Consider the following 26,820-nt stretch of genomic DNA (forward strand, 5'->3'; position numbering starts at 1 on the left):
AATATAATAAAAACAAACACACACCTGAGAAAAACCTTGGTAAAACTGAAAAAATAAAGTTTCCTTGTATTTTATTTTGTTGCAGGGGTGGTTTCTGCTAGGGGGGGGAGTGTGACCTTTTGCCTCTTCCTGTCTTATTCCTTATGGAATCCTGTGCCTGCCTCTTGCCTGGGGCGTAGCAGCTTTCTCCTTGCATAGGCACAGGGGCAGAGTCTGGGCTGCAGCCTCCCCTCGGGCCAAGTCAGGAGCTGGGACCTCCTTTCGGGCGGGACCCCCTGTTTGGCCCCCGGCAAGCTGCTCTCGGCGGCTACCCCACGGCCGGCTCAGTCCTGCGCCGCCCGCTGACGCAGCGCCATGACGCAGCACGCCGGGCGTCTGACGTTGCCGGCGCGGCCACTCAGGCGGCAGCCGCGGCGGCGCTAGCCAGTGGGCGCGCGCGGAGGGTGGAGTCGGGGCGAGGGGGCGGAGTCGGGAGCTGGGACCGGCGCGGCGCGGCGCTGAGGTCTCCACGTGTGGTCGTCAGCCTCTTGCGGCCGGAGAGTACCGCGGAGCCATGGGGCGGAAGTTGGACCCCACCAAGGAGAAGCGCGGCCCTGGGCGCAAGGCCCGAAAGCAGCGGGGGGCCGAGGTGGAACTGGCCCGTTTCCTGCCACCAGGTAAGTCCGGCCTGGTCTGGCTCGGTGCCGCCTCGCCGCGGCCGGTGCCACTGGTGCAGGCTGCCTGACCACCGCCTGTCTTTCCTTAGAGCCAGAGACCGGCAAGAAGAAGCTCTCCAGTCACGGGCGGAAAAGGTGAGGGTGGCGAGCCGGCGGTGGGGAAGGAGGGGGTGCCAGGGTGGCCATGCAGGGGCTCACCGCCGCTTCCTCTCCCCATCCATCCAGGGCTGCGAAGAGGCGACTGGGAGCGCGCAGTACCTCGGCGGGAAGGAGGCCGCTTGGAGGAAACCGGGAGCCAGCGGGTGAGTGCTGGGGCTAGTGTGGTCTCCCTTGTCCTGCAGTCTCCCGGGGATTCCGTCCGCCTCCGCTTTTTTGGGGGGGGTTTGTGGTGGTTTTTTTTGGGGGGGGGGGGGGGGGGGGGGGGGGGGGGGGGGGCGGGGGCGGAAGGGTGCTGGGTAATGTATAATAGCTGACAGGTAAAATTTCATTATTTCAAACGAATTCTTCTTGATTTCTGGGCCCTGCTGTGCCGGGTGGCAGTGCTCCCTGAAGAACAAACCAGCAAAAGATCTTTTTGCTATACATTAAACCCCCTTCTGTTCCTAGCAGGCAGATTTAAAGCTCACTGTGTTATGAGCTGTGCAGCCTGGGAAGCTGTAGGAAGAAGGAAGATCAGATAAAGATGTAGGAAAAGAGGGCATTGTAATGCCTGGGAATAAATGCCATAAGGATTTTGTAGCTTTGGTTTTTCTTTATCAGTTGTAGTTAACTCTCTTTCAAGTTTCATCATGGGAGAGGTGAGAATATCTCTGTTTGTGGTGCTCTAAATTGACATGGAGAACAAGCAGTCACTTTTCTTGGACAGGTAGCTCAGGACCAGGTACCTCTTCTGTAGAACAACTGCTGCTTTTGAGAACAAAGCCTAACTTTGGACTATTTCTTCTGCTTGTAGCTGAGAAACAGGTATCTTCTCGGAAGGAGAAAGGTGCCATAAAGGCAGCAGGACAAACCCCTCGTGGCCGGTCTGGCTTTACTGATGGCAACTCAAAGTGGTTGGCTCCAGCCAAAGCCAAGAAAAGCCTGTCTAAAGGAAACAACGTGGAGTTATCCAGTGATGGTGAGGTGGAAGAGTGCAGCTGGGAGATGGAGGAGGATGAAAATGGGAGCAGTGAGGAGATGGTGGATGATTATGGTGCTTCATCATCAGACGAGGAAGAGGTAAGAGCTTTTTGCTTGATTTTGCTGGCTGAAGGGACCCATCAGATCTGAGGGAAAAGGATGACTTTAGAGGGGGTTGGATGGGAGTGGCATAGGGCTTCTCCCTTCACAGGAAGTCAAGCAAATGATCCCAGCATGACATTAGGTGCTTTTGTCTGTAGTCCTTTTTAATCAGAGCAAGTAAATTTCATAGAATGCAGGGAGTAAGGGGTACTGAGCTGTTTTATTAACCTTTTGTCTCTGTTTAGTTGCTGCCTATTGAAAAAGCTGCCCTGAAGCAGAAGTCTGACAGGTGAGGATCTGAGTACATCACCAGTCCACAGAGTCCTTCCTTGTTTGAGGAGGAGGCTGTGTTTGTTCTTGTGTGCTCTCTGCTGCCTAAGAAATGGTAGTTGTGAGGTGCCTGTTCTTGTCTAAAACATCCGTCCTGCTGTTTGTCCTTAGGGGAGACCTCAGTGAGGAAGACAGTGAAGAGGAGGAGGAGGAAGAGGAAGAGGAGATGGCAGAGGAGGAGAGAAAGCAGAAACCAGCACAGAAGGAGGAAGAGAACCTGGATCTGCAGCTCAACCTGGATGAAGATGAACAATTTAAGCTACCAAGTGATGAACAGATGGAGAAGGAGGATATCCTTTTTGTCTGTGACATCTGTGAGCCTGTGTGTGCAGGAGCATGGGGCCTGGGTACAGCCAAAGAGCTTCATCTGGACCTTCCCACAAGCATGACTTAGCAAGTGTTTTGTGCACAAGGTATTTTTAGATGAGCTGCCCTAATAGACAGCATACAACACAGGAAAGATGTTGTACCCTGTATGGAGCTTGGAGTTTGCCCCAGTTTCCTTGCTGGTTCTATTTTCATAGAATCATAGAATTGTCAGGGTTGGAAGGGACCTCAAGGATCAACTAGTTCCAACCCCATTGCCATGGGCAGGGACCCCTCACACTAGATCAGGTTGCTCAGAGCCACATCCAGCCTGACCTTAAGAACCTCCAGGGATGAGGATTCCACCACCTCCCTGGGCAACCTGTTCCAGTGTCTCACTACCCTCATGGTGAAGAATATCTTCCTAACATCCAATCTGAATCTACTCGTTTCTATTTTTTCCCCATTCCCCCTAGTCCTACCTGACACCCTAAAAAGTCCCTCCCCAGTGTTCTTGTAGGCCCCCTTCAGATACTGGAAGGCCACAATAAGGTCTCCTCAGAGCCTTCTCTTCTCCAGACTGAATAACCCCAACTCCCTCAGTCCTCAAAGCAGAGGTGCTCCAGCCCTTTAAACATCCTCGAGGCCCTTCTCTGGACACGTTCCAGCACCTTTAGATCCTTCCTGTACTAGGGGTTCCAGAACTGGACTAACTACTCCAGGTAGGGTCTCACCAGAGCAGAGTAGAGGGGGAGAATCAACCTCCCTCGACCTGCCAGCTATGCTTCTCTTGATGCAGCATGTAGTGTGTTCCTCTTACCTGATTTTCCTGATGGTGTGTCTAACGATAGCAGTTCCAGCATCCAAAGCTCTTGCTCTTGGGCTTTGGGGATTTGAATTTCCTGCTTCCCCCCCAGTACAACTTAATCTTGCCTCTTCCCATTTTCATTTGGTAGTTGGACTTGGAGGGTTTTTTACAACCTTGATGATTCTACTCAGTACTCCTTAGTTACCCTTAGAGGACTTGTCGTCTCCTTCCTGCCGTGGGGAACGTTTCTAGTATAAAAAGACTTCTTCTTGTCTTTTTCCTATTTTTATTCTGTTTATCTAAAAGAATTTTTTTTAATGCCTTGTAGCTCTGAGGCCTTTTGGCTGCTGTGATGCAGGAAGCCCTGCATGCCTGGTCAGGCTTGTAGAGAGCCTACGTGCCAGTGTGGTGGGTTGAAATTCCCCCCAACATGAAATTGCTAGACCAGCTCAGCTGAAAGCAAACAAAGCTCCATTTACAAGCAAAAAACTACACTTTAAAATGTGAAGGCTGATGAATATGTACAAAATATGCAATATTTGCAGGTGTTTGCAATTTATAAACAACACAAGAACCAACAGCTTCCCCCTCCCTGCTCCCTTCCCCCACTTGTACATGGTAGAAGAGAGAAGAGCAGAGAGTAGCTTGGTAGTACTTAGCCACAGCAAAGAAACCCAGCCAAGGTCAGCAAGCCAGCAGAAGCACCAGCTAGGGCAAGGAAGCCAAAAAAAAGGCGAGTTCCTGTACACAACTGACTTGATGTTGGATTCCAGGCCGCTGGGATGGTTTAAACCTTATCATTATTTTCCCTTGTCCATCCAGTGGTAATTTACTTACATTCTACTGCTTTTCTGTCCGAGATCGGTGGAAAATGTTCCAGGCGCAGCCTGAAGCTACCACAGGCAGTTTCTGGGCTGGTTACGATTCCTTAATGGTCTTTCTACCTGCTGAGCCTCCTGACCTGCACACCGTTCACCAGCGCATCAAGGGCAACCTGGAGGTGCTGCAGGACTTCCTGGCGAAGCGGGAGGAGGGCCGCTCGCGGCAGGAGTACCTCTCCGTGCTGCGCCGGGACATGGCTGCCTACTATTCCTACAGCGACTTCCTCTTGACGAAGCTCATGGATATCTTCCCACTCCCAGAGGTAGGCTACCGTGCTGCCCACAGCTCTGCTGGCTGATGAGTGCTTGGCTGCCTCCCCAGGTCTTCATTTTCCTCCCTGTTCTCTGTGCCTCCTTTCACCCAGCTGGTAAACTTCCTGGAAGCCAACGAAGTTCCTCGCCCCGTGACCGTTCGCACCAACACGCTCAAGACCCGGCGCCGGGACCTGGCGCAGGTGAGCAGGAGCCCGTGGCTGTCCCCTGTGCTTGCCTGTCACACGGGGCAGTGTCTCAGTCCTGTCTCCTCCTCCTCTTGCAGGCCCTGATCAACCGTGGTGTGAACCTCGATCCCCTGGGGAAGTGGTCGAAAACAGGGCTTGTTATTTATGACTCCTCCGTGCCCATCGGTGAGATCCCCGCTGCTGTCAGAGGGCTCAGCTGCTGGCTCCCTTTCCTTCCTGTGCCACCTTCTTTTCATACAATCATAGAATGCTTTAGGTTGGAAGGGACCTTAGAGATCATCTACTGCAACCTCCCCACTATGGGCAGGGATGCCTCTTAACTAGACTCAGCTGCTCAAGGCCTGATCCAGCCTGGCCTTGAACACCCCTAGGGAGGAGGCATCCACAGCCTCCCTGGGCAGCCTATTTGCAGGGTCTTATCACCCTCATACTGGAGAAATTCTTTCTAAGATCCAATCTAAATCTATTCTCCTTCACCTTAAAACTATTCCCCCCCCCTTATGCAAAGTCTCTCTCTAGCCTTCCTGTAGGATCCCTTCAGGTACTATAAGTACCAATAAGATATCTATAAGGTCCCCCTGGAGTCTTCTCTTCTCCAGGCAGAACCACCTCAGCTCCCTCAGCCTGTCCTCAAAGCAAAGGTGCTCCAACACTTCAGTCCTCGTTGTGGCCCTCCTCTGGACCTGCTCCAACAGCTCTGTGTCCTTCTCAAGATGGGGACACCAGAACTGTGATGCTGTATTCGAGGTGGGGTCTCACAGGAGCACAGTAAACACTTCTGTTCTGCTTTCCCTGCCCAGGTGCCACCCCCGAGTATCTGGCTGGGCACTACATGCTGCAAGGAGCCTCCAGCCTCCTGCCTGTCATGGCTTTGGCTCCACAGGAGAACGAACGCATCCTAGACATGTGCTGTGCCCCAGGGGGCAAGACCAGTTACATAGGTACCAGATGCAGCCTTGTGGGGGGATGCTCTGTGGTGGGGTTCCACTGGTCTCTACGGAAAGGGGCAACGGAGGAGGACTGGACTGCCCGGAAAGGCTGGGTGGGGGTGGCTGTCCTTGCAGGCAAATGCATGGTGGGGAGGGTTCAGCCCCTTGCTGATGTGTGTTGCCCTCTGGCAGCTCAGCTGATGAAGAACACAGGGATGATTTTGGCCAACGACAGCAACGCCGAGCGGCTGCGCAGCGTGGTGGGGAACCTGCACCGGCTGGGGGTCACCAACACCGTAGTGAGCAACTGCGATGGACGCCACTTCCCCAAGGTATGCTCCTGCCCTGCTCTGGTGGGTTGGGAATTCCTCCCCCACCCCCAAAACCAAATTTGCCAGACCAGCTCAGCTAGAAGCAAATGAAATCTGTATTTACAAGCAAAGCTACAATCTATGATGAAATGCAACGAGCAAGTACAACACCCACAGGATTTACAATATTTACTGGTATTTACAAGTGATGAACAGCACACAAGGACCCCCCTGGCCAGAGATCAGGGGAAGCTAATAGCTTCTCCCTTCCTGCCTCCTCCCTACCTCCTCCTTACTCCCCTGTACACAAAAGGGACAAGAGACAGAAGCAGAGAAGTGAATACCAGTCACAACAAAAGCACTGCAGCCGAAGTCAGGCAGAAGCTAGTTAGTATCTCCCAGCCTGAGGAGAGAAACAGATTTTGTACAACTAGTTTAAGTCCCTTGTCTCTCCAAAGGGATTGTATGGAACTATCATTATTTTCCTTTTTACACCCAATAGTGATTCATTTACATTTTGCCCCTTTCTGTGCAAGATCTGTGAAAAGTTTTAAAGGCATAGTCTAAAACTCCTGCACCTGCCGTGGGCTGCCCACACCCTGCTTGCCTCCAGCTGCTGGCCTTTCAGCAAGGCTTTCCTTCTCAGTAGCTGCTTGTCACAAGATGAGCAGAGCTGCTGTGGTGTGTGTTTGTTGTCTGATACGGAGGCAGGAAGGTGGGCAGGGAGGAGTGAAGGATCTTTCCTGCCTTCCCAGTCTTTTGGTTTCCCTCCTGGTCTTGGTCTTGCTCCCAGTCTTCACCTGTGAGTGTAATCCCGGCTGTACCTCTGCCTGCAGGTGCTTGGAGGGTTCGACCGTGTCTTGCTTGATGCTCCTTGCAGCGGGACTGGTGTCATTTCCAAGGATCCTGCTGTCAAAACCAACAAGGTGAGTGACCAGTGGGGACTCAAGTGTGAATTCTGAGAGGAAGGACTTGAGGGCAGCTCTGTTCTTCAGAGATGCCTGCAAGAGGCATGCTGATGTTTTTCTTCTTTCCTGCTCTGCGTGTTGTACCAGAAATAGGTTCTCTGGGGTTAGTTGTGCAGAAGACTCCAGAACCTGCAATGTCACACATGCTTTACTCTCCTGCCACCCCCCCACTAACAGCAGAGATCTGGGATGCTTCCCTGTGCCTCTGGCATCACATCCTTTTCCTTTCAGGATGAGAAGGACATCCTGCACTGCGCTCACCTGCAGAAGGAGCTGATTCTTAGTGCTATAGATTCAGTCAATGCTGCCTCAGAGACAGGAGGCTACATTGTCTACTGCACTTGCTCCATCACAGTAAGTCCCTTCCATGATCTTCTGTGGTCATCTCCTACTCAGGGTGCTGGTGAGGTTTGGATCCTAATGTTTGGTGTCTGGCAGGTTGAGGAGAATGAGTGGGTTGTGGACTATGCCCTGAAGAAACGCAACGTTCGCTTGGTGGCCACGGGCCTGGACTTCGGCAAGGAAGGCTTCACCAGGTGTGTGCACAGGGGATGCTCCCTTGGTGGCCAGGTGTGAGCTGAGGCACTCTACCACTTCTCACCCCATCTCCTCCTCAGGTTCAAGGGCCGTCACTTCCACCCCTCCCTCAAGCTGACACGGCGTTTCTACCCCCACACACACAACATGGACGGCTTCTTCATCGCCAAGCTCAAGAAATTCTCTAATGCCATCCCCCAGGCACCAAAAGGTAACTTGGTGCTGGAGCTCAGCTCAGCTGCTCTCGCAGGCTGCTTCCCCTCTGGAAGCCATGTGGGGTCTGACAGCACTTTCCTCTCCTTTTTTCAGATGAAGAACCTGCTGTGGAAGCAGCAACTCCGTCCGCTGTCCCTGATGCCACCACGGAGCCTCAGGCAAAGAAGAAGAAACTTGAGGGATCAAAAGTTGAGAAAGAGCAGAAGCTGCCACAGCCTGCTTTGAAGAAGAGACATTCAGCACAGGCACAGAGGAGACCTGTGAAGGCTGGCCGGCCCGCGCCCAAAAAGATGCATTCTCAAGTCCCTGCTAGGAAGAAGCACAGAGTGAAACCAAATGGACAGTGAGAGGAACTGCTTTTGCAGGTGCTGCTCCCCTCCTTGGAGAGCAAAGGCCAGAAGCTGCTGCAGCTGTGCATGGACCACCTCATCCTTCCTGCTCTGTGCAGGTAACCTCTGCAGCACTGAATGCTTGGGACAGCTGTAGCCATGTCTGCTCCTTTCCCTCTGCATCAAGGACTGATGCTCTGACCCATTAAAAGTTTTGTACTCTGCCCACAGCCTCACGTTCCCAGCCCACGCAGGATACAGAATTCACAGTCATAGAATGGTTTGGGTTGGAAGGGAACCTAAACATCATCCAGTTCCAACCCCCCTGCCATGGGCAGGGACACCTTGCACTAACCCAGGCTGCTCAAGGCCTCAGCCAGCCTGGCCTTGCACACCTCCAGGGAGGGGGCATCCACAACCTTCCTGGGCAGCCTGTTCCAGTGTCTCACCACCCTCACTGCAAAGAATTTCTTCCTAATCTCCAGTCTCACTCTGCCCTCAAGCTTCAATCCATTCCCTCTCATCCTGTCACTACAAGCCCTTGTCAAAAGTCCCTTCCCAGCTTGCTTGTAGGCTCCCTTCAGGTACTGGAAGGCTGCTCTAAGGTCTTCCCAGACCCTTCTCCAGGCTGAGCAGCCCCAGCTGTCCCAGCCTGTCCCCATAGGAGGAATTCTTCAACACAGCAGGTATCCCAAGCCAAAAAGAAGGAGGCTCCACAGTGCCCTCTCCTCTCCAGGAGACAGCAGCAGTGTTAGTGGGGAGAGGTGCTGGGTCCTCTGCTTTAAGCAGGCCTGTCCTGGCACGGGGTCACATTGTTTGCATAGACAGAGCCCTGAGAACCACCAAGGATGGAGATGCCATCACCTGCTCCAGTGTTGTGCTGACCTCCCAGAACAAAAGCTTTTCCTGATGGATAGCAATGTCTTCCTCCACTGGCATTCCATTAATCAGCTCCTCTTGCCAGGATTCCCCAGCAGACCAGCAGCTGGCCCAGCAAAGCTTAGCAAAGTGCTTGCTCCATGGTTTGTGGCATTGCTCTCACCTGTGCTCCCCACTGCCTTCAGACAGCAGCAGATCACCTTCAAGCCTGGCCCTGCTTGCCTCTCAAAAGCATTGCTGCTCAACTTCTCTGGTCAGTGGCAGAGCAGGGGAACAGCTGCTAAGGAGGATGAAAAATGTTTAAAAGGAGGTGACAGAAGGAGAAAGAAAAACTCACCTAAGCCCTTCTGGGACTGAGACCTGGCCAGGCTGGATTGATGGGCTGTGACTAATTATATGAGATTCAGCAAGGTCAAGAGCTGGGTCACAACCACCATGAACACTCCATGCTTGGGGCAGAGTGGCTGCAGACTGCCTAGCAGGGAAAGACCTGGGGGTGCTGGTCAACAGCTGGCTGAAGATGAGCCAGGGTGTGCCCAGGTGGCCAAGAAGGCCACCAGCATCCTGGCCTGGATCAGCAGTGGTGTGGCCAGCAGGAGCAGGGCAGGGATTGTGCTCCTGTACTCAGCACTGGGGAGGCCACACCTTGAGGACTGGGTTCAGTTTTGGGCCCCTCACTACAAGGAGGACATTGAGGGGCTAGAGCAGGCCCAGAGAAGGGCAGTGAAGCTGGTGAAGGGTCTGGAGAACAGGGCTGGTGAGAAGTGACTGAGGGAACTGGAGTCATTTAGTCTGAAGTCAAGGAGGCTGAAGGGAGACTTTCTGTCTCTCTATAACTCTGAAAGGAGGATGGAGCCATGTGGGTGTTGGGTCTCTTCTCCCTAGTAACAAGTGATAGGCATCAAGTTGCATCAGGGGAGGTTTAGGTTGGATATTAGAAGAAATTCCTTGACTGAAAGGCTCAAAGCATGGCACAGGCTGCCCAGGGAGGTGTTTGAATCCCCATGCCTGGAGGTGTTTCAAAGAGGCAGAGGTGTGCTGAGGGATATGGTTTATCACCAGCCTTGGTCAAGTTAGAGAATGATTGGACTCAATGACCTTCAAAGCCCTTTCCAATCAAAATAATTCTATGAAATCCAGTTATGGCTTCCAGTGGCCATTTGTGTGCCAGGGAGGATGCAGCCAGGTCACTGGTGGCAGAGGAGGTGGTGTGGGCAAGCCAGGGGAGACAGGCCAGTTAGAGGGCAGAGCTGGTGCTGGACACAGCAGGGTAGGAGAGGGGAACAAATCTGATATAATCTGCTTGCTGATGTGCTCTCAGGGAGTGGAGCTAGAAGGGTACTGGGAGGATGGAGGAGCCCTGCAGGCCTGGAGGAGAAGCAGCAGGGAAAATGCAGTAGGCAGACTCCTGGCCAAGGCTAGCAAAGCTCAGAGGGTCTGGGAACTTTCTGGAAGTGTAGACTGAGCCATACCTCAGACATCATCCCACTGGAGCCTGCCCTCCTGACAGAGTTCCATGTAGCTCAGGGCTGGGCATCTCCTTTAACTGACAGTTCAGGCCTTGGAGACCACACTCAGCTCTGCAGTGGAAATCCCAGGGGAAGGGGCCATGGGCACACAGCCAGGCAGGTAACACAGGTGCCCACTTCCACACCTCTTTATGTATCAACAAATTGTGCACAGGGTCCAACAGTTAAGGAATGGGGTGGGAGACCACACCCACCCTTTGTGCACTGTGGACCTGGGGCTGATGGTTGGACTAGGTGACCTTCAGAGGTCCCTTCCCAGCCCCTCCATTCTGTGAGGTCAGACTGGAAGGGAAAGACTGTAGGAAAATGCCTAAAGAAGACTAAAACAAAAGACAAGGAACCAAGACCCAAGGCTGCTTTGTGAATGCTGAAGGAGAAATGCAGCTGCAAGCCAAGCATGATATTTGAGAGGCTGGCTGCCCCCACACAACCTCCTCTGCCCTCTGGCTCGACATTGTCCGGCGGCAGCTCCCTGTAGGCAGGCTGCTGATGGAGCAGGGGCAGGGTTCCCTTTGGAGTGAGGACAACAAGGGAGGCTTTGGGAGTACAAGGAGAATGATGCCACAGTGGGGTCAAAGTCAGCTTTACGAGGTTTAACAAGGCTAAGTGCCAGATCCTGCCCTTGGGTCACAACCCCATGAATATTCCAGGCTTGGGGAAGAGTGGCTGGAAAGCTGCCTAGCAAAGCTTAGCAAAGTGCTTGCTCCCTGTTTTGTGGCATTGCTCTAACCTGTGCTCCCCAGTGCCTTCAGACAGTATCAGATCACCTTCCCACCTGGCCCTGCAGGGGCCCCAACACCTGGGGGTGTTTGTCAACAGCTGACTGAAGATGACCTGGCAGTGTGCTCAGGTGGCCAAGAAGGCTACCAGAATCCTGGCCTGGATCCGCAAGAGTGTGACCAGCAGGACCAGGGCAATAATTGTCCCCCCCTGTACTCAGCTCTGGTGAGGCCACCCCTTGAGGACTGGGTTCAGTTTAGAGGCCCTCACTACAAACAAGACAGTGAGTTGCTGGAGCATGTCCAGAGAAGGGCAATGAAGCTGAATGGTCTGGAGAACAGGGCTGGTGAGGAGTGGCTAAGGGAAATGGGGTCATTTAGTCTGGAGAAAAGGAGACTGAGTGGAGACCTCCTCACTCTCTGTAACTCCCTGGAAGATGTTGGAGCCAGGTGTGGGTTGATCTCTTCTTCCTAGTAACAAGTGATAGGATGAGAGGAAGTGGCCTGAAGCTGCACCAGGGGCAGTTTAGGTTGGATATTAGGAAAAATGTTCTCAAACACTGGAACAGGCTGCCTGGGGAAAGTGGTGGAGTCACCGTCCCTGGAGATGGTCAAAAGTCCTGTAGACGTGGGACTTCTGAACATGGTTTAGTGAGCAGGGTGGTGTTGGGTTGATGGTTGGACTTGGAGGTCTTTCTCAGCCGTCATGATTCTACGGTTTGATGCCGTTTTCCAGGGGAGCAGCACTGGGGAACACACTAAAGGCAATGCAACCCCACGAATGACTTGAAAGCTACCGCAAGCACAGGCACAGCGGGAGCGGGCCGGGTTCGTGACGGGAAACGGTGCTCAGTGGGACTTAAGTCTGCGGTGCGGGGGGACACACACCTCCCCAGCCTTTTGCCCCGGGGACCCCCGAAACCCACCGGAGCGGAGAACGGCGAAACGGAGCCGCTCTTCCACGCCCCCCCGACCGAGGGGCCGGGTGAGGGAAGGGCGGCTTCCGCCTTGTCCCCTCCTCTGCTCGCTCCGCCCGGAGCCGGCCAGCGGGGCCGGGCTGGGGAGCAGCTCGCCGGCCCCCTCGCCGCCGCCAGCGCCGCATCCCCGCCGCAGCGGAAGCCGCACCCCCGCCTCCGGGGCCGGCCGGGTGCAGTCATCCCCTAGCCGCCCCCCCCGCCCCGCTTCAGGCGCATCCCGCCTCCGCTGGGCCCCTGATTGGCGCCGGTGGCCTCGGCTCCCCCCTCCATCTCACTCCCCGTCCCGCCGCCGCCATGAACCCGCTCTTCGGCCCCAACCTCTTCCTCCTGCCGCAGGAGCAGCAGGGGCTGCCGGGCTCCGAGCTGCCGCCGTCGCCCACCCCGCGTCCCGCCGAGACCCTGGGGGGAGAGCTGGGCGCCCCGCCGCCCGCCAGCCCCTTCCCTCCACCGCCCGCCATGGCCCTCCGCAACGACCTGGGCTCTAACATCAGCGTCCTGAAGACGCTGAACCTGCGGTTCCGCTGCTTCCTGGCGAAGGTCCACGAGTTGGAACGGCGCAACCGGCAGCTGGAGAAGCAGCTGCAGCAGGCACTGGAGGAGGGGAGCCGGGGCCGTGGACCCCCGCGCCGGGACCAGGCGGTGCAGACCGGCTTCGTCGGCCCCATCCGCACCCTGGGGCTGGGACTGGGGCCGGGCCGGGCGCTGGGTACCCCCGGCTGCCGCCCCGGGGCCCCCGGCCAAACGCTTCCTCCTTTCTCGGCCGGCTCCCGCTTCATGCCCGGCACCATCTGGTCCTTCTCACAAGCCCGACGGTTGGGGCCGGGGCCGGAAACCACCCTGGTGCAGGGGCCGGGGGTCTCCTGGGTCCACCCGGACGGGGTGGGTGTGCAGATCGACACCATCACCCCGGAGATCCGTGCCCTGTACAACGTCTTGGCCAAGGTGAAGAGGGAGCGCGACGAGTACAAGCGCAGGTGAGAAGGGGCCAGCGAGCGCAAGGGGGCCGCGGGAGACCACAACCAGCACCGGGGAGGCTGCGGGGCTCTACCCGGGGATGCTGTTGTGGGAGCGGCGGGCAGGGGAGGGGAAGAGACAGCCCTGGCCTGATTGCCTGAGCGTGCGGTCTCTAGGCAGCGTGAGGTGAGGCTGTTCGGCAAAACCGAGGACCCCCGAGAGCATTCGCTATGCCTGGGTCTCCTCGCTTGGCCTCTTGGTGTTTGAATCCTCTTGGCATGCTCCGTGCGCCTTTTCCCGTCTTATCAGCCCAGCGCAAGAGGCAGAAAAGGTTTTCCAAGCAGGGAAGAAATAACATGACTCCAGGGACTGGCTTTTTAAAGGGGAGGGGATCTAGAAACGTTCAGGAAGGAGGAGCGGTCAGAAAGTAGGTAAGGAAGGTGTGCAGCAGACAGTGAGTTAGGCTTGGAAGGGGCAGCTGGGAGGAGGAGAGTGCTCAGGACACGTAAGAAAGGTGCCAAGAAGCCCCTCAATAGGGCAGCTGGCTCCTCCAGGCCCTTCCCCAGTGCTCTCCCAGCCGGTGCCTCATCGGTGGCAAGCCATGCGTGGAGCACCCTGCTCTGAGGCTTTCCTCCAGACCCAAAGCGGCCGCAGCTTGGCACGTGTCTGGGTGTAGGGCGAAGCAGAAGGCCAAGCCGATCTCTTGGCCCCTTCTTCTTTCCTATTCACAGGCTGGGTGCTGCTCTCTTGCATCGTGCTGGTGGTGCTTTTGTTTCAAGCCAGTTTCCAAGGCTGCTGCCAGATCCGCGTGTGGGATGACATCAGGCTGTGGGTCAGGGTGTGGGGACTGGGTGAGGCTGTCACTGGTGACTGACACTAGGATTTACTTTGTTTGTTTGTTTTGAAGGAAGGTTACTTTATGATGCTTTAGAAGCAATTAGAAAGTAACTGCTAGGTACCTGCAGGAACAAAGTGGTGTGCTCTACCTACCAGAGCCATGCACTGACCTGTGCTCTAAAGCCATGATTTTTAGTGCTGAGACCAAGGCTGGGAAGCTAAGCTTTCACCTGATGGTTTTGGCTTTATAAGGCTTTGGCTGAGCAGAATTAGCTGGTGGATGTTCCAAAGGCACCAAGCAAGGCATACAGAAGAGAAGAGTTGTCATCTCTTCTTTCCCACTGTCTGTTGCCTGTACCTTAGGCCTTTCCTTATTAAGCTGGGGGTCAGGCTCCTTCTCTAGGGGTGGGCAGCTGTCCTTGCCTTGGATTTCAGGTCAGAGCTGGAACGACCTTTTTGACCCAGAGGAATCAAACCTCATCTGTTCAAAGCCAGAGGGGACCAAGCTGTGTTTGTCAGGGCTGGTGAAACTTTGGGAGAAACCAGAGCTTCTCGGGGTTGCCCCACTCTGGCTTCGGGGAAGGCTGCGAGGGGGGAGACGGAGGGAGCTGGGACGCTGCGGGCAGACGGGAGGGCACCACGAGCTGCTGCAGGCCAATGTTGGTGGTGGGATCTATTTTTGGACTGTGTTACCAGGAGCTGGGGGAGAGCTGACCCCACCCCCAGACCTCTTCCAGCACTGGGAGCTTTAATGGGTGCAGCCAGGTCCCAAGCAGGGGAATGGGATAGAGGGATCCCATTTCCAAGCCCTTCCCTGTGCTGTGGGCTGACACTGTCATCCCCTGGGAGTGGAGACCTTTCTTCCACGGTGAGCTCTGATCTGCCATGGTGACAGTGCAGTGTCACCAGCGTCATACCTCTGCTACCTGCCTGGTGGCAGAGGGAAGAGATTGTCTTAATGGTCTGTAGGCCTCCTGGCGCTCTGACCCATGTCTTGGGTGCTTGAGCTTGCGCTTTGTGCAAGGCAGTGTTGCCACTGTGCACTCAAAATGATGCAGCAGGAGGAGCTGCTCTTCAGATATGCAAGGCCTGGAATTCAAGTGTGGGAGCTAGCAGGGATGTGGGGTCAGGAGGGAGAGATGAGAAGGGATGCAGCAGCAGGAGAAGGGCTGGTGCTGTCTGCTCCATCTGTATTCCCAAGTAGTTTTTATTTTAGGTGCTGCAAGGGCATGCTGGAGATATAGGGTGAGTAGAGTTATGGCGCAGCATTTTAGAGGCACAGAATGGTTTGAGTTGGAAGGGACCTTTAAGGATCATCTAATACACCCTCTGCTGTGGGATTTAGCTAGATCACGTTGCTCAAAGGCCTGACCTTGAAGACTTCCAGGGGTGGGGCACCTACAATTTCTCTGGGCAACCTGCTTCGGTATTTCACCACCCTCATCATAGAAAGCTTCTTCCTTATATCCCATCTAAATCTACCTTCAGTTTAAAACTCTTAAAACACCTTTGCTCCTTTGCCCTGTCACTGCAGGGGGTACAAAAGTCTCTCTCCATCTTTCTTATAAGCCTCCTTTTTATATTGAAAGGCTGCAAGAAGGTCTTGTGTTGCAACTGCCCTTCAAGGAGGTGCACCAGGCTACAAGGCGTTCCCCATTAAGGTGAAGTTCAAACACGGTTCAATATGGCAAGAGAAGGGAACAAACAGCTTCAAGGCCTGAGTGGCCCAAAGGGTGCCCCACAGCACCAATGTGCAAAGAGTAGGGCAGCTTGTGCCTCTTGCAGTGAGGAGGACTTTTAAAGATGGGGGGCAGAGGGTTGTTTTGCTAAGTGAACTGCTTGAAGGTAGGAAGGCTCTGCAGAAGGACATGGCCAGGCTGCATTGACAGGCCAAGGGCAATGGGATGAAATGCAGCAAGGCTAAGGGCTGGGTTCTGCACTTGGGTCACAGCAACCCCGTGAATGCTCCAGGCTTGTGGCAGAGTGGCTGGAAACTGCCCAGCAGAGAATGACCTGGGGGTGTTGGTCAACAGCTGGCTGAAGATGAGCCAAGGTGTGCCCAGGAGGCCAAGAAGGCCACCAGCATCCTGGCCTGGGTCAGCATGGTGTGACCAGCAGGAGCAGGGCAGAGATTGTGCCCCTGTACTTTGAGTTTTACAGCCCTCACTACAAGGTGGACATTGAGGTGCTGGAGTGGTCCACAGAAGCTGGTGAAGGGTCTGGAGAACAGGTCTGGTGAGGAGTGGCCAGGGGAACTGGGATCATTCAGTTGGGAGAAAAGGAGGCTGAAGGAAGACCTTCTGGCTCTCCGTAACTCTCTGAAAGGAGGTTGGAGCCAGGTGGGGGTTGATCTCTTCTCCCTGATAACAAGGGATAGGATGAGAGGAAATGGCCTCACCTTGCAGCAGGGGAGGTTTAGGTTGGGTATTAGAAGAAACTTCTCAACTGAAAGGGTTCTCAAAGCCTGGCACAGGCTGCCCAGGGAGGTGTTTGAGTCCCCATGCCTGAAGGTAAAAGAGGCAGAGCTGTGGTGCTGAGGGCCATGGTTTAGCACCAGCTTTGGTCAGATGGAGAATGGTTGGACTCAATGACCTTCAAGGTCTTTTCCAAGCAAAACATTTCTATGATTCTATGAACTTCTTGAGGGGACTCACCTTGGGTTGGGGGCTCAGGGTGGAGCTGTGGGGACAGCGCTGCATCTCGTCACCACTCCAGCTCTGGGAGTGCTGCTGGGACCTTTTTGCCCTTGCTTGCTCCCTACTCCTTTGGCAGATTGCTGCCTTGTGATGGTGTGGGAGGGATGCATGTCCCCCTTGGCATGTGCTAGGGGCCGTGGGGCTGTGTCCCATCCTTGCTTGCAGCCAGCAGTGACTTGGCAGCGGCCGTGGCGGGCTGCGGGAGCCGTGCTGTAGGCAGGTTGTTATTATTAGGAGTGGTGCATTGCAGGAGAGGGAGCAGGGAAGAGGGAGCCAGGCGAGAGCAGAGAGGTTCAGGATGGATGGGGCATGCAGATTCCTCACTGCTAGGGTGGATTGCTGTCAGCAGCCCACCTGTAAATGGGTGGTTTTGTGCACTGAGCTCTGTTCTCCAGAGCATTGGTGTGAAATGAATTCTTCCAGGGATCTGCAGCTTCGCTTCACTTCCCCAGTAAGTCTATGGGGACATGGAGGGAGGTGGGGACCCAGCAGGAGGGGAAATGTCATACCAGGAAAGATGCTGACAGTATTTTCTTAAGGTGGAAGATGTTTTTCTCCCTGGGGAGGGAGGCTTTGTTTGAACAGCTGCTATATAAGGGTGATTCTATCCTTTCACTTTCTCTTTCCCTCTCTTCATCACAGAATGTTAGGGGTTGGAGGAGACCTCCAAAGACCATCCAGTCCAACCCTCCTGCCAGAGCAGGAACACCTAGAGTAGGTCACACAGGAATGTATCCAGGTGGGTTTGGAATGTCTCCAGAGAAGGAGACTCCACAACCTCTCTGGGCAGCCTGCTCCAGGGCTCTGGCACCCTCACAGTGAAAAAGTTTCTCCTTAAGTTCTTGTGGAACCTCCTCTGCTCCAGCTTGCTCCCATTGCCCCTTGTCCTGTCAGTCATCTCCCTCTTGCCCCAAAGGGGTGGGAGCCCCCTTTGACTCCCCTTCTGGAGTTGCAGTGTGGAGCCACCACCAACACAAGGACTGCAGACTTTGCCCTGTTTGAGCAAGGAGCAGCATTGCCAGCCCAAAGAGCTCAGAAATTCATTCAGCCAGGATTTCTCCCACCTTGTCAGCTTGTCCTGATACCCCAAAATAACAACTGTGAGGGCTTTTCATACCCTTTCTGGTCTCCTAGAACTTAGGGTTTATTTTCTAAACTTGTGAGAGAAATGATGCTGTTTAATATCTTGGTCAGTGACAGGGACAGTGGGGTTGAGGCAGCCTCAGCAAGTTTGCACATGACACCAAGCTGACACCAAGCTGTGTGGTGGGATCCATCCAGAGGGACTGGGACAGGCTGGAGAGGTGGGCCCAATCCAACCTCATCAAGTTCAACAAGGCCAAGTGCAAGGTCCTGCACCTGAGTCAGGACAATCCCAAGCACATATCCAGGCTGGATGAGGAGTGGCTGGAGAGCAGCCTTGAGGAGAAGGACTTGGAGCTGTCAGTTGGTGACAAACTCCCCAGGAGCCATCAATGGTCACTGGCAGCCCAGAAGGCAGCTGTGTGCTGGGCTGCATCCAAAGCAGGGAGAGCAGCAGCACAGGGAGGGGATTCTGCCCCTCAGCTCTGCTCTGCTGAGACCCCACTTGCAGCACTGCCTCCAGTTCTGGTGCCCTTAGCATAAGAGGGACATGAAGCTGTTGCAGCAGGTCCAGAGGAGGCCACAAAGAGGGCTGGAGAACCAACCTCCCCATAAGGACAGGCTGAGAGGGTTGGGGCTGTTCAGCCTGGAGAAGAGAATGCTCCAGAGAGGCCTCAGAGCAGCCTTCCAGCAGCCTTTTTACAAGGGCTTGTAGTGACAGGACAAGAAAAAAATGGATTGAAGCTTGAGGAGGGGAAATTGAGACTGGAGATGAGGAAGAAATTCTTTGCAGTGAGGGTGGGGAGACAGTGGAACAGGTTGCCCAGGGAGGTTGTGGATGCCCCCTCCCTGGAGGTGTTCAAGGCCAGGCTGGCCTTGAGCAACCTGGGCTAGTGGAAGATGTCCCTGCCCATGGCATGGAAATGGATGGTCTCATACTGCACCAGGGGAGGTTTAGGCTGGAGGTGAGGAGAAAGTTCTTCACAGAAAGAGTGATTTGCCATTGGAATGTGCTGCCCAGGGAGGTGGTGGAGTCACTGTCCCTGGAGCTGTTCAAAAAGGGATTGGACGTGGCACTTGGTGCCATGGTCTGGTAGTCATGAGGTGTTGGGTGGCAGTTGGACTTGATGATCTCTGAGGTCTTTTCCAACCTTATTGATTCTATGATCTTCAATGTCCCTTCCAACCTAAACCCTTCTATGAATCCAGCAATCTATGCGAGGTTTCTCATGCCCTCATGCAGGGCTGCAGTGCCTGTGTTGGTGTTTGCAAGGAGATCATGCACCAAGCAGGGCCCAGCTCTGGTTGCTTTCCCAGAGAAATGCCACTTCTGGGAGAAATATGACTCCCAGAAGAGCCAGGAGCCAGGTGAGACTGAAGCAGCCCTGCCTGGTGCTGCACCACAGCACTGTGTCAGCCAGCTTGCTGTATAGCATAGTCATTGAACAGAGCAGCCTGGTGACCTCCCAGCAGACTGTGGACTGGGCCAACACTGCAGTGTGGCCCAAGATGATGATCTCATGCAGTGAAATATAATAATAATGGTGTTTGTACAGCAAGGCTGGGCACCTTGCAGCTCAGCCTTCTGCAGAGCTGTGGAGCTTGGTACAGTACCCACTGGCTAGCCTGGCACCAGCTGAGACAATCCATCCTGCTTCCTGTAGGATAGGAGAACGTTCTTCACTTCAACCTCTTCCGTGGCAGTAGAGCCAAGCAGACTGGGTCCCTGCCTGGGTGGTGTGGCCCAGTGCAGGGCAGCCCTTTGCCTCAGGATAGGCAGAAGAGCAGCCCCTCATGGCCACTCATGCTGTAAAATGGGTTGGGGTTTGTGCTTGTGGACAGCCTGAACTGCAGCACCGCAGATGCACCTCTGTGGTCACAGATGTGATAGGGGCAGCTCTGCAAGAGCTGCAAGCCTGGAGCTGAACTAATGTGACCCATGGTCAGGGGGCGTGGGGCAGATGGAGAGGCCAGTGGGGTGCTTTGAGCCACGGGCCAGCCCCAGCACGGCAGGGCACACAGCTCAGCTGCTGCCTGGAGCCTGTGGCTGGTGTCCCCAGCTCCCCCTGTTGTGGAGCAGGCAGCTGTTGCCAGCCCATGTCAGGGACAGTGCAGAGCAGGGTCCAGCAGGGTTTGTGCCCAAGGGGCTGATGGGCGTTTGGCAGCTGCCGTGGTCAGGAAACGAGCAGTGATGCATTCCTGGACACGTTCTCCCTCCCACCCTAGCACTGTCATCACTCCCTCTCAGATGGCTCTGGGGGGAGCAGCTGCCACTCCTTCCTCTCTGTTTGGCAGCTGGGAAGGGAGGCTGGTGGGGTCTGACCAGCAGGTTTGTTTCCCTAGATGGGAAGAGGAGTACACAGTGCGTGTCCAGCTGCAGGACCGCGTGACTGAGCTGCAGGAGGTGAGCATCTCTGTCCACCCCGTTCCCTGCACCCCAGCTGCCTCTCACTGCTGCTGATTTGTACATCTCCCTCTGCCCGGCCCAGGAAGCTCAGGAGGCCGAAGCCTGCCAGGAGGAGCTGGCCATGAAGGTGGAGCAGCTCAAGGCAGAGCTTGTTGTCTTCAAGGGACTGATGAGCAATGTGAGTCCCTAACCCTTCTTTGACCTGGCTGCACTGTCTTTCCTGAGTGGTGGGGCCACATAGAAAAGCAGTTCCTTGGTGGGGCATATCCAAGCACAGAGGTGGCCTGGCAGGCTTGGCCCAGGCTGCAGTAATCGAGGTGCGGATGCAGATGCGGTCCAGCGGCACAGGGCAGGATATGGGTGCTCTGACCGTCCCCTGCTTTGCCTAACCTTCCTGCTTTATCCCCCTCCTGCGGTGCCACGGATTCAGAACATCACAGAGCTGGACACCAAGATCCAGGAGAAAGCCATGAAGGTGGACATGGACATCTGCCGGCGCATCGACATCACTGCCAAGCTCTGCGACGTGGCGCAGCAGCGCAACTGTGAGGACATGATCAAGATGTTTCAGGTGAGGAGCACCTGCTGCTGCTCTAGGCTCAGCTACCAGCTCTGGGGAGGAGAGGTCCCAAAAGAGGTAGAAGAGACAACACCATATCCCCCTGCCAGGGGAGACGCTTGGTCACCCTTACCCTCTCTCTTTGTGGTCCCTCGCTCTCTGTCTCTCAGAAGGACCAGACAAAAGGGTAGGGAGAGGAGGTGGAAAGCTCCATGTGTTGCTTTGAACATTGAGAGTCCCCTCAACCTCTCACTGACCTGTTGTGTTGGGCCCGGGGACCCTGCAGTGGTAGGGGAGCAGCTACAGGAGGGAGATGAGTTGCTTGAGTGTCTGTCTCTAACTCCATCTCTCTCCTTCCCCTTCCCCTCTCCATCATCTTCTTTCTGTCTCTCTTCTCTGTCTCTGTCTCTTTTCTCTTTCTGAATGTTGCTGCCTTTCTGTCTCACTCTCTTTGTCCCTGCAGAAGCAGCTGGTTAGTTCCATTCAGTTTGGAGAGTGTGCACAGTTTGAACTTTCAGTTAATAAATGGGACTTTACAGATGGACATATTTCACCTTGCTCAGATTCTGTCTCCTTTGTTCCTCTTTCTGTCACTGTGTTTCCCCGTCTCAGGACTGGGGTGGTTGGGTGTTTTGAGATTTTCTGCAGTAAAACCTCATTGGTTTTTGGCTTGGTTTTGATTTTGGTTTTTCTCATCAGACTCATAGATTCCATCCTGAGTTGCTTAGTTTTTATTTCAGAGAATGCTAACCCCATGTTTTATCCATGGCACCATCTTTAACCTGACCATAACGAGCTTTCTCTCTCTCTCTTTCTCTCTCTCGCTTTCCTTCTTTCCTTTCTGTTGTTCTTTCTCTCTTTCTCTCTTTCCCCTGCCTTTCTGTCCCTCTGCCATTCCTTTCCCCTCCATCTCCTCCCAACTGCCTGCTCCCCACCTTGGACCCGGCCTCGTTTTCTGTAGTCTCTGCACTTGTCTCCTGTTAAGGTGCCCGCGGCGGGGGGGCGGAAGCGGGAGCGCAAGCAGGTCAGCGACGACGACACCTCCCTGTCGGAGAGCGATGCCTCCCGCAGGCCCGAGGAGGAGGAGGAGGACGAGACCACAGCCATGAGTATCAATGAGGAAATGCAGAGGATGCTGAACCAGCTGTGAGTGTGGCTGCTCCGCGCCGCTGCTCCGCAAGGCTAAGCTCCCTGCTGCTGCCAGGGATGGGGTGGGCGAGGGGCGAGCTGGGGGCTCCGCTTCCCTGGGGAGGCTGAGGTGGCAGCTGCTGCTGGGGGGCATCTGCACCCTGTGCTCTGTGCTGTGGTGATTCTGAGCCCTCAAGAGACCTGAGTCCAGCTGCGCTGTGGGTGGAAGCTGCTCCAGCTCCCCTACTCTTGCCCCCCCTTTCTGCCTTTTGGGAATCCTTGCCTACGTTTTCCAGGGCTCTTGAGCACAGAGCCAGGTCCTTCCTTCATTAACTTGGGTTTGGGCACACTCGAGCTCACCCTGGCCAGATCTCCAAGAACTGCAGTCCTGCCTGCGAGTGGAGGCAAGGCTTTTGCTCACAACACAGCCCCCTGCCTGCTGGGGTTTTCCTGCTGGGTGCTGACGTCCTGTTTCCTTGTCCCCAGGAGAGAATATGACTTTGAGGATGACTGTGACAGCCTCACATGGGAGGAGACAGAGGAAACACTGCTTCTCTGGGAGGACTTCTCTGGATACGCCATCGCAGCTGCAGAGGTGCAGGGGGAGGTAACAGTGGTGTCAGGTCCCCTCCAGGATCCAGCCCTGGGTTGGCACACTTGGTCCTGCGTGAGCCTGGGAAGGTGCTCTCTTGAAGACCAGACTTCAGCCTCTTCATCCCTTGCAGGCCTGCACAGATGCCTCCCCTCCACACCCCATCTTCACTACATGAATGTGTTACCGCATCCTTGCAAAGGTCTCCTTATTGGACAGGCTGGAGACCTATAGCTGAGGACATGGCCCACACATGTGGGGAGAGCCACAGCCCTGCCAGAAAAGATGTCCTCTGGCTGGGATGGTCCCTTGCTCAGGCTCTCCAGCAGCACTGCCTGAACAGAGGCCTCAATGTTTGGCCAAAGCCCTCACTATCTTGCATCTTCAGTGCTCAGCAGTCCCCTGAAGATGTGTCACACAGGGAATGGTCTGTGTCCTCCAAAACTCCTCTGCATTGCTGGGCTTGCTCTAGGCTGATGTGCTCACTGCTCAGTGTGAACAGCCCTGGGCCTCTGCCCTGTGCTGGCAAGACTGACTGGGTGCTCACTGCCCAGTGTGAATAGCCCTGGGCCTCTGCCTCATGCTGACCAGACTGACTCGTGCCTTATTTATGCTACACCACTGACATTTCTTCCTCTTTCCCCATTGCTGCAAGCTCTTCCTCTGATTTCTCTCTCTCTTGCCTTTGGTTCCTTCTCCTGGCCTCTAAACATGCTGCCTGCTCTCCCCAACAGCAGGATGACAGCCTGGAGAAGGTGATAAAGGACACGGAATCGCTGTTCAAGAGCCGTGAGAAGGAGTACCAGGAAACCATCGACCAAATAGAGGTGAGAGGGGGAGAAAGTGGGGAGGACATGGCACAAAAAGGGGTGAAATCATAGAATTGTTAGGGTTGGAAGGGACCTCAAGGATCACCCAGTTCCAGCCCCCCTGACATGGGCACCTCAGAGCCACATCCACCCTGGCCTTTAAAAACCTCCAGGGCTGGGACTTCTACCACCTCCTTGGGCAACTTGTTCCAGTGTCTCACCACCCTCATAGTGAAGGACTTCTTCCTAACATCCAATCTGAATCGACCCATTTCTATTTCTGTTCCATTCCCCCTAGTCCTATCACTACCTGACACCCTAAAAAGTCCCTCCCCAGCTTTCTTGTAGGCCCCCTTCACATACTAGAAGGCCACAATAAGGTCTCCTTGGAGCCTTCCCTTCTCCAGACTGAAAAGCCCCAAATGCCTCAGTCTGTCCTCATAGGAGAGGAGCTTCAGCCCTCTGCTGATCCTTGAGGCCTTCTCTGGACACGTTCCAGCACCTCCAGGTCCTTCCTGTACTAGGGGCTCCATAACAGGACACAGTACTCCGGGTTGGGTCTCACCAGAGCAGAATAGAGGGGGAGAATCGCCTCCCTTGACCTGCTGCCTATGTGGGTCTGGCCGTGACCCCTGCCCTGCCCCAGGCAGCGCTCTGGGCTCATCTCTGCTGTGCCTTGTGCAGCTGGAGCTGGCCACGGCCAAGAACGACATGAACCGGCACCTGCACGAGTACATGGAGATGTGCAGCATGAAGCGGGGCCTGGACGTGCAGATGGAGACCTGCCGGCGCCTTATCACCCAGTCTGGGGACAGGTGAGCTGCGGCAGCAGGGCTGGCACCCCTGCCCTGGGCAAGGACTGGAGCCAAGCTGGTGAGGAGTGGGAGCTGAAGCACAGGGACTGCTGCCCTGCCCTGGTGTGCCGTGCCCAGCGGCTCTTGGGTGACCAGCCTTGCGGTGGGTTGAAATTACCCCCAGCATGCAATTGCCAGTTGAAAGCCAATGGAGCTGTATTTACAAGCAAAACTACCATCTAAAATATGGAATGCAATGAATATGTACAAAATACACAATATTTACAGGTGTTTAGAATGATAAACAACACAAGAACCCCCCCTGGACAAAACCAGGGAGCTACCAACAGCTTCCCCCTCCCTGCTCCCTTCCCACCCTGTGCACACGACAGAAGAGGAGAAAAGCAGGGAGCTTAGTAGCAATGTGGTAGCAGTGCAGCCAAGGTCAACAAGCCATCAGAAAGCCAGAAGCTAGTATCTGCTAGAGCAAAGAAACTAAACAGAAAAAGAGTTAGTGTACAAATGTGTTGATCTATTTTTTTCAGGCAACCAGCAACAGAGCAAGAGGACAGAGTCTCAAGCTGTGCAGAGGGAAGTTTAGGCTTGATCTTAGAAAGAAGTTTTTCACAGAAAGAGAGATTGCCCATTGGAGTGGGCTGCCTAGGGAGGTGGTGGGGTTGAGGTCCCTGGGGGTGTTTAAGAAGAGGTTGGATGAAGCACTTAGTGCCATGGTCTGGTTGATTAGATAGGGTTGGGTGATTGGTTGGACTTGATCTTGGAGGTCTCTTCCAGCCTGGCTGACTCTGTGATCAGAGCAGTAGGATTATTTAGAACCTACCATTGTTTTCCCTTTTGCATCCAATTGCAATTTATGTACATTCCACTACTTTCTGTTCCAGATGTGTGGGGAAATTTTCTAGGCACAGCCTGAAACTACCACAAACCCCCACACAGGTTGTGCCACCCCCTCTGAAGAAGGTGGGCTGCACACAGGGGTCAGTTTCGACAGGCAAAGCCAGGCACTCCCAATGGAGACAAGAGCTGCTCTTGTGAAGGGATGTTGTATAGGTCCCCACAGGCTTGTGGAGCCAGGGTGCCTCCAGGCTGGGGACCTTTGGGCTGTCACTTGGTAGGGTCTTGCTCCGAGCGGGCTCCTATCACATATCCCCCAGTCCTCCTTCATGCTTTGGGCCTCTCACCTGGTATCTTCTGGGACACCCTTCTCAGAACCCAAGGGTTCCCCCAGACCCATGCATGCCCCAGAGGAGCGAGACAGCCACTGCATCTTCTCTCCTCCTTGCTCTGGTGTCCTCTGCCCACACTGAACTGGGTCCTGTCCCTCTCCCTGGGCAGTTCTGTGACTGCTGCCCTTTGCTTTCCTCTGCAGGAAGTCTCCTGCCTTCACCCCAGCCTCCAACAGTGACTCAGCCCCGAACGAGGAGAGCGAAGAGTCCGACCGCGACCCCCCCAGCGACGCTTCCATCAGATAATGAGGGAAGGCACAACTCCCTCCGACCCCTTTCCTGGCACAGGGGTGCCTGAGCCATGCCTGGGAGAGACTGTGAGGGATGTGGAGCCACTGGTAAACACCTGCTGCCCAGGCTGGTTGCTGCTGTGGGGTACCTGGCAGGCTCTCACCGCCAGGATACCTTGCAAACGCTAGACAGACCTGGGCGCCCTTGCCTGGGCTGCTCGCACTCCAGCCCTTTCTCTATGCCCTTCCCCTGCTTTGGTTAAACCATAGTTCAGGCAGGGAGGCTCCAAACCTGCTGTGGCAGCGCTCTCCAGGACCCGTCCCCAGCCCTCCGAGACCCACCTCCTCTGGCCTCTATCCTGGTGCACTTGCCTGCTGCCCTCCCTGCGCCACACGGAGCCACACGACAGATGTACCTCCCTGCAAACTGGACCTCACACTGGTGCCAACTGGACTGAGCCTGGTGCTCTCTTTTGCCTTGCTTCTGTCCAGGGGCCTGACTGGTGCCTGTGCTGTGCTGGGCACCTCCCGTGCCCCTCACTGTGCACTGTGCTTTGCCCGCACGCCAGCGGCATGCCCGGGTCCGTGTCATGGGGCGAGGGGACATTAAACAGGACAGTTTCCTTTTCTACAGCTTTGCTGGGTGTGGGCTCTCCCTCTGCTGCTGCAGCCACCACCTGGCTTCAGGCTGTGGGGTGTCCTCTACTGGACCCAAAGCCTACATCAGTGGGGGTCTCCCACAGGGCACTCCTGTGCATTGAGTATGTCTGATGGGACTGGCAGATGGGACAGCAGTGAGATCCCTGTTTTGGGAGCCGCTGGTCCATGATGGGCCATGTGTGGCATCAGTGCTGCGTGAGCTACCTTGTTCTTAACCTGGGGTCTCACTGATGCTGAGACTGAGAGACCGGAAATGAGGCTGAATGTGGCTCATCACTTATGGACCTTCCTCCCCCAGCACCTGGTCTCCTCTGCCACACCAGCTCATCCCAGAGCACCTTCTTGCCTGCCCCCAGTCCCACATCCAGCCTTGGCATAACTGCAGCAGGGGTTCCCCTGCCCCACCCTCTCTTGCAGCATTTCCCCAGCTGGCTGCTGCATGTTCTGCAGTGGCAGGAGGCTGGGTCCCACCAACGTGGCAGGAGAGGTTGAGCAGCCTGCTGAGAGGCTCACCCACAAAGCAGTGGACTCAGGTTGCACAGCCAAGGCAAGTGAATCTCTGGAGGAAAATGCTTCTCACTAAAGGTCCAGAAGGGAGAGAAAGTAGATGGCAGGAGAGGTTTTGAATCATCTCCAAGGTTGGGTAAGGTGTGAGGGATGCAGGAGTTGGTCTCTGTGGGTTTGGCTTAGGCAGCTAATGCTGCTGCACGCTTGAGCTGCAGCACATCTGCACTCTGCAGCACAGGTGGTGGCTGTGTGGGCAGGGTGAG

At 55.1% G+C, this 26,820-nt stretch overlaps 2 protein-coding genes across 5 annotated transcripts; both read left to right on the forward strand.

The window, feature by feature from the left end:
• The first annotated feature begins 503 nt into the window (after window positions 1-503).
• On the forward strand, window positions 504-8,317 carry NOP2 (NOP2 nucleolar protein). Its single transcript, XM_054168031.1, has 16 exons — window positions 504-656; window positions 746-791; window positions 882-958; window positions 1,609-1,874; window positions 2,123-2,166; window positions 2,319-2,497; window positions 4,266-4,465; window positions 4,568-4,657; window positions 4,741-4,828; window positions 5,464-5,604; window positions 5,785-5,924; window positions 6,740-6,829; window positions 7,103-7,225; window positions 7,310-7,407; window positions 7,489-7,619; window positions 7,718-8,317. Exons 1-16 carry the CDS (start codon window positions 554-556, stop codon window positions 7,969-7,971), a joined length of 2,070 nt encoding a protein of 689 aa, XP_054024006.1. The 5' UTR covers window positions 504-553; the 3' UTR covers window positions 7,972-8,317.
• A 3,807-nt stretch (window positions 8,318-12,124) lies between these two features.
• On the forward strand, window positions 12,125-26,197 carry IFFO1 (intermediate filament family orphan 1). 4 transcript variants are annotated; one of them, XM_054167927.1, is made up of 10 exons: window positions 12,125-13,031; window positions 19,971-20,031; window positions 20,117-20,212; window positions 20,465-20,605; window positions 21,057-21,117; window positions 21,553-21,739; window positions 22,208-22,334; window positions 23,051-23,140; window positions 23,807-23,937; window positions 25,304-26,197. In XM_054167927.1, the coding sequence occupies exons 1-10, from the start codon at window positions 12,352-12,354 to the stop codon at window positions 25,404-25,406; spliced, it is 1,677 nt and encodes a 558-aa protein (XP_054023902.1). In that variant the 5' UTR covers window positions 12,125-12,351; the 3' UTR covers window positions 25,407-26,197. The 4 variants fall into 4 exon arrangements, with proteins under 4 accessions (XP_054023902.1, XP_054023900.1, XP_054023899.1 ...); XM_054167925.1 differs by lacking the exon at window positions 21,057-21,117 and having other exon boundaries at window positions 12,126-13,031; window positions 21,555-21,739; window positions 22,208-22,316; window positions 23,048-23,140; XM_054167924.1 differs by lacking the exon at window positions 21,057-21,117 and having other exon boundaries at window positions 12,127-13,031; window positions 21,555-21,739; window positions 22,208-22,328; window positions 23,048-23,140.
• Window positions 26,198-26,820: the final 623 nt, after the last annotated feature.

The sequence above is a fragment of the Dryobates pubescens genome, chromosome 15 (genome assembly GCF_014839835.1).
Source record: "Dryobates pubescens isolate bDryPub1 chromosome 15, bDryPub1.pri, whole genome shotgun sequence".
In the NCBI taxonomy this organism is placed as follows: domain Eukaryota; kingdom Metazoa; phylum Chordata; class Aves; order Piciformes; family Picidae; genus Dryobates; species Dryobates pubescens.

Coding starts and splice junctions, on each gene's coding strand:
- IFFO1 (XM_054167927.1), top strand. CDS start 12,352: ATGAACCCGCTCTTCGGCCCCAACCTCTTCCTCCTGCCGCAGGAGCAG. Junction 21,118..21,552: donor GTTTGAACTTTCAGTTAATA/AATGGGACTTTA, acceptor CTCGTTTTCTGT/AGTCTCTGCACTTGTCTCCT. Junction 21,740..22,207: donor CAGAGGATGCTGAACCAGCT/GTGAGTGTGGCT, acceptor CCTTGTCCCCAG/GAGAGAATATGACTTTGAGG.
- NOP2 (XM_054168031.1), top strand. CDS start 554: ATGGGGCGGAAGTTGGACCCCACCAAGGAGAAGCGCGGCCCTGGGCGC. Junction 959..1,608: donor AGGAAACCGGGAGCCAGCGG/GTGAGTGCTGGG, acceptor TTCTGCTTGTAG/CTGAGAAACAGGTATCTTCT. Junction 4,658..4,740: donor GGCGCCGGGACCTGGCGCAG/GTGAGCAGGAGC, acceptor CTCCTCTTGCAG/GCCCTGATCAACCGTGGTGT.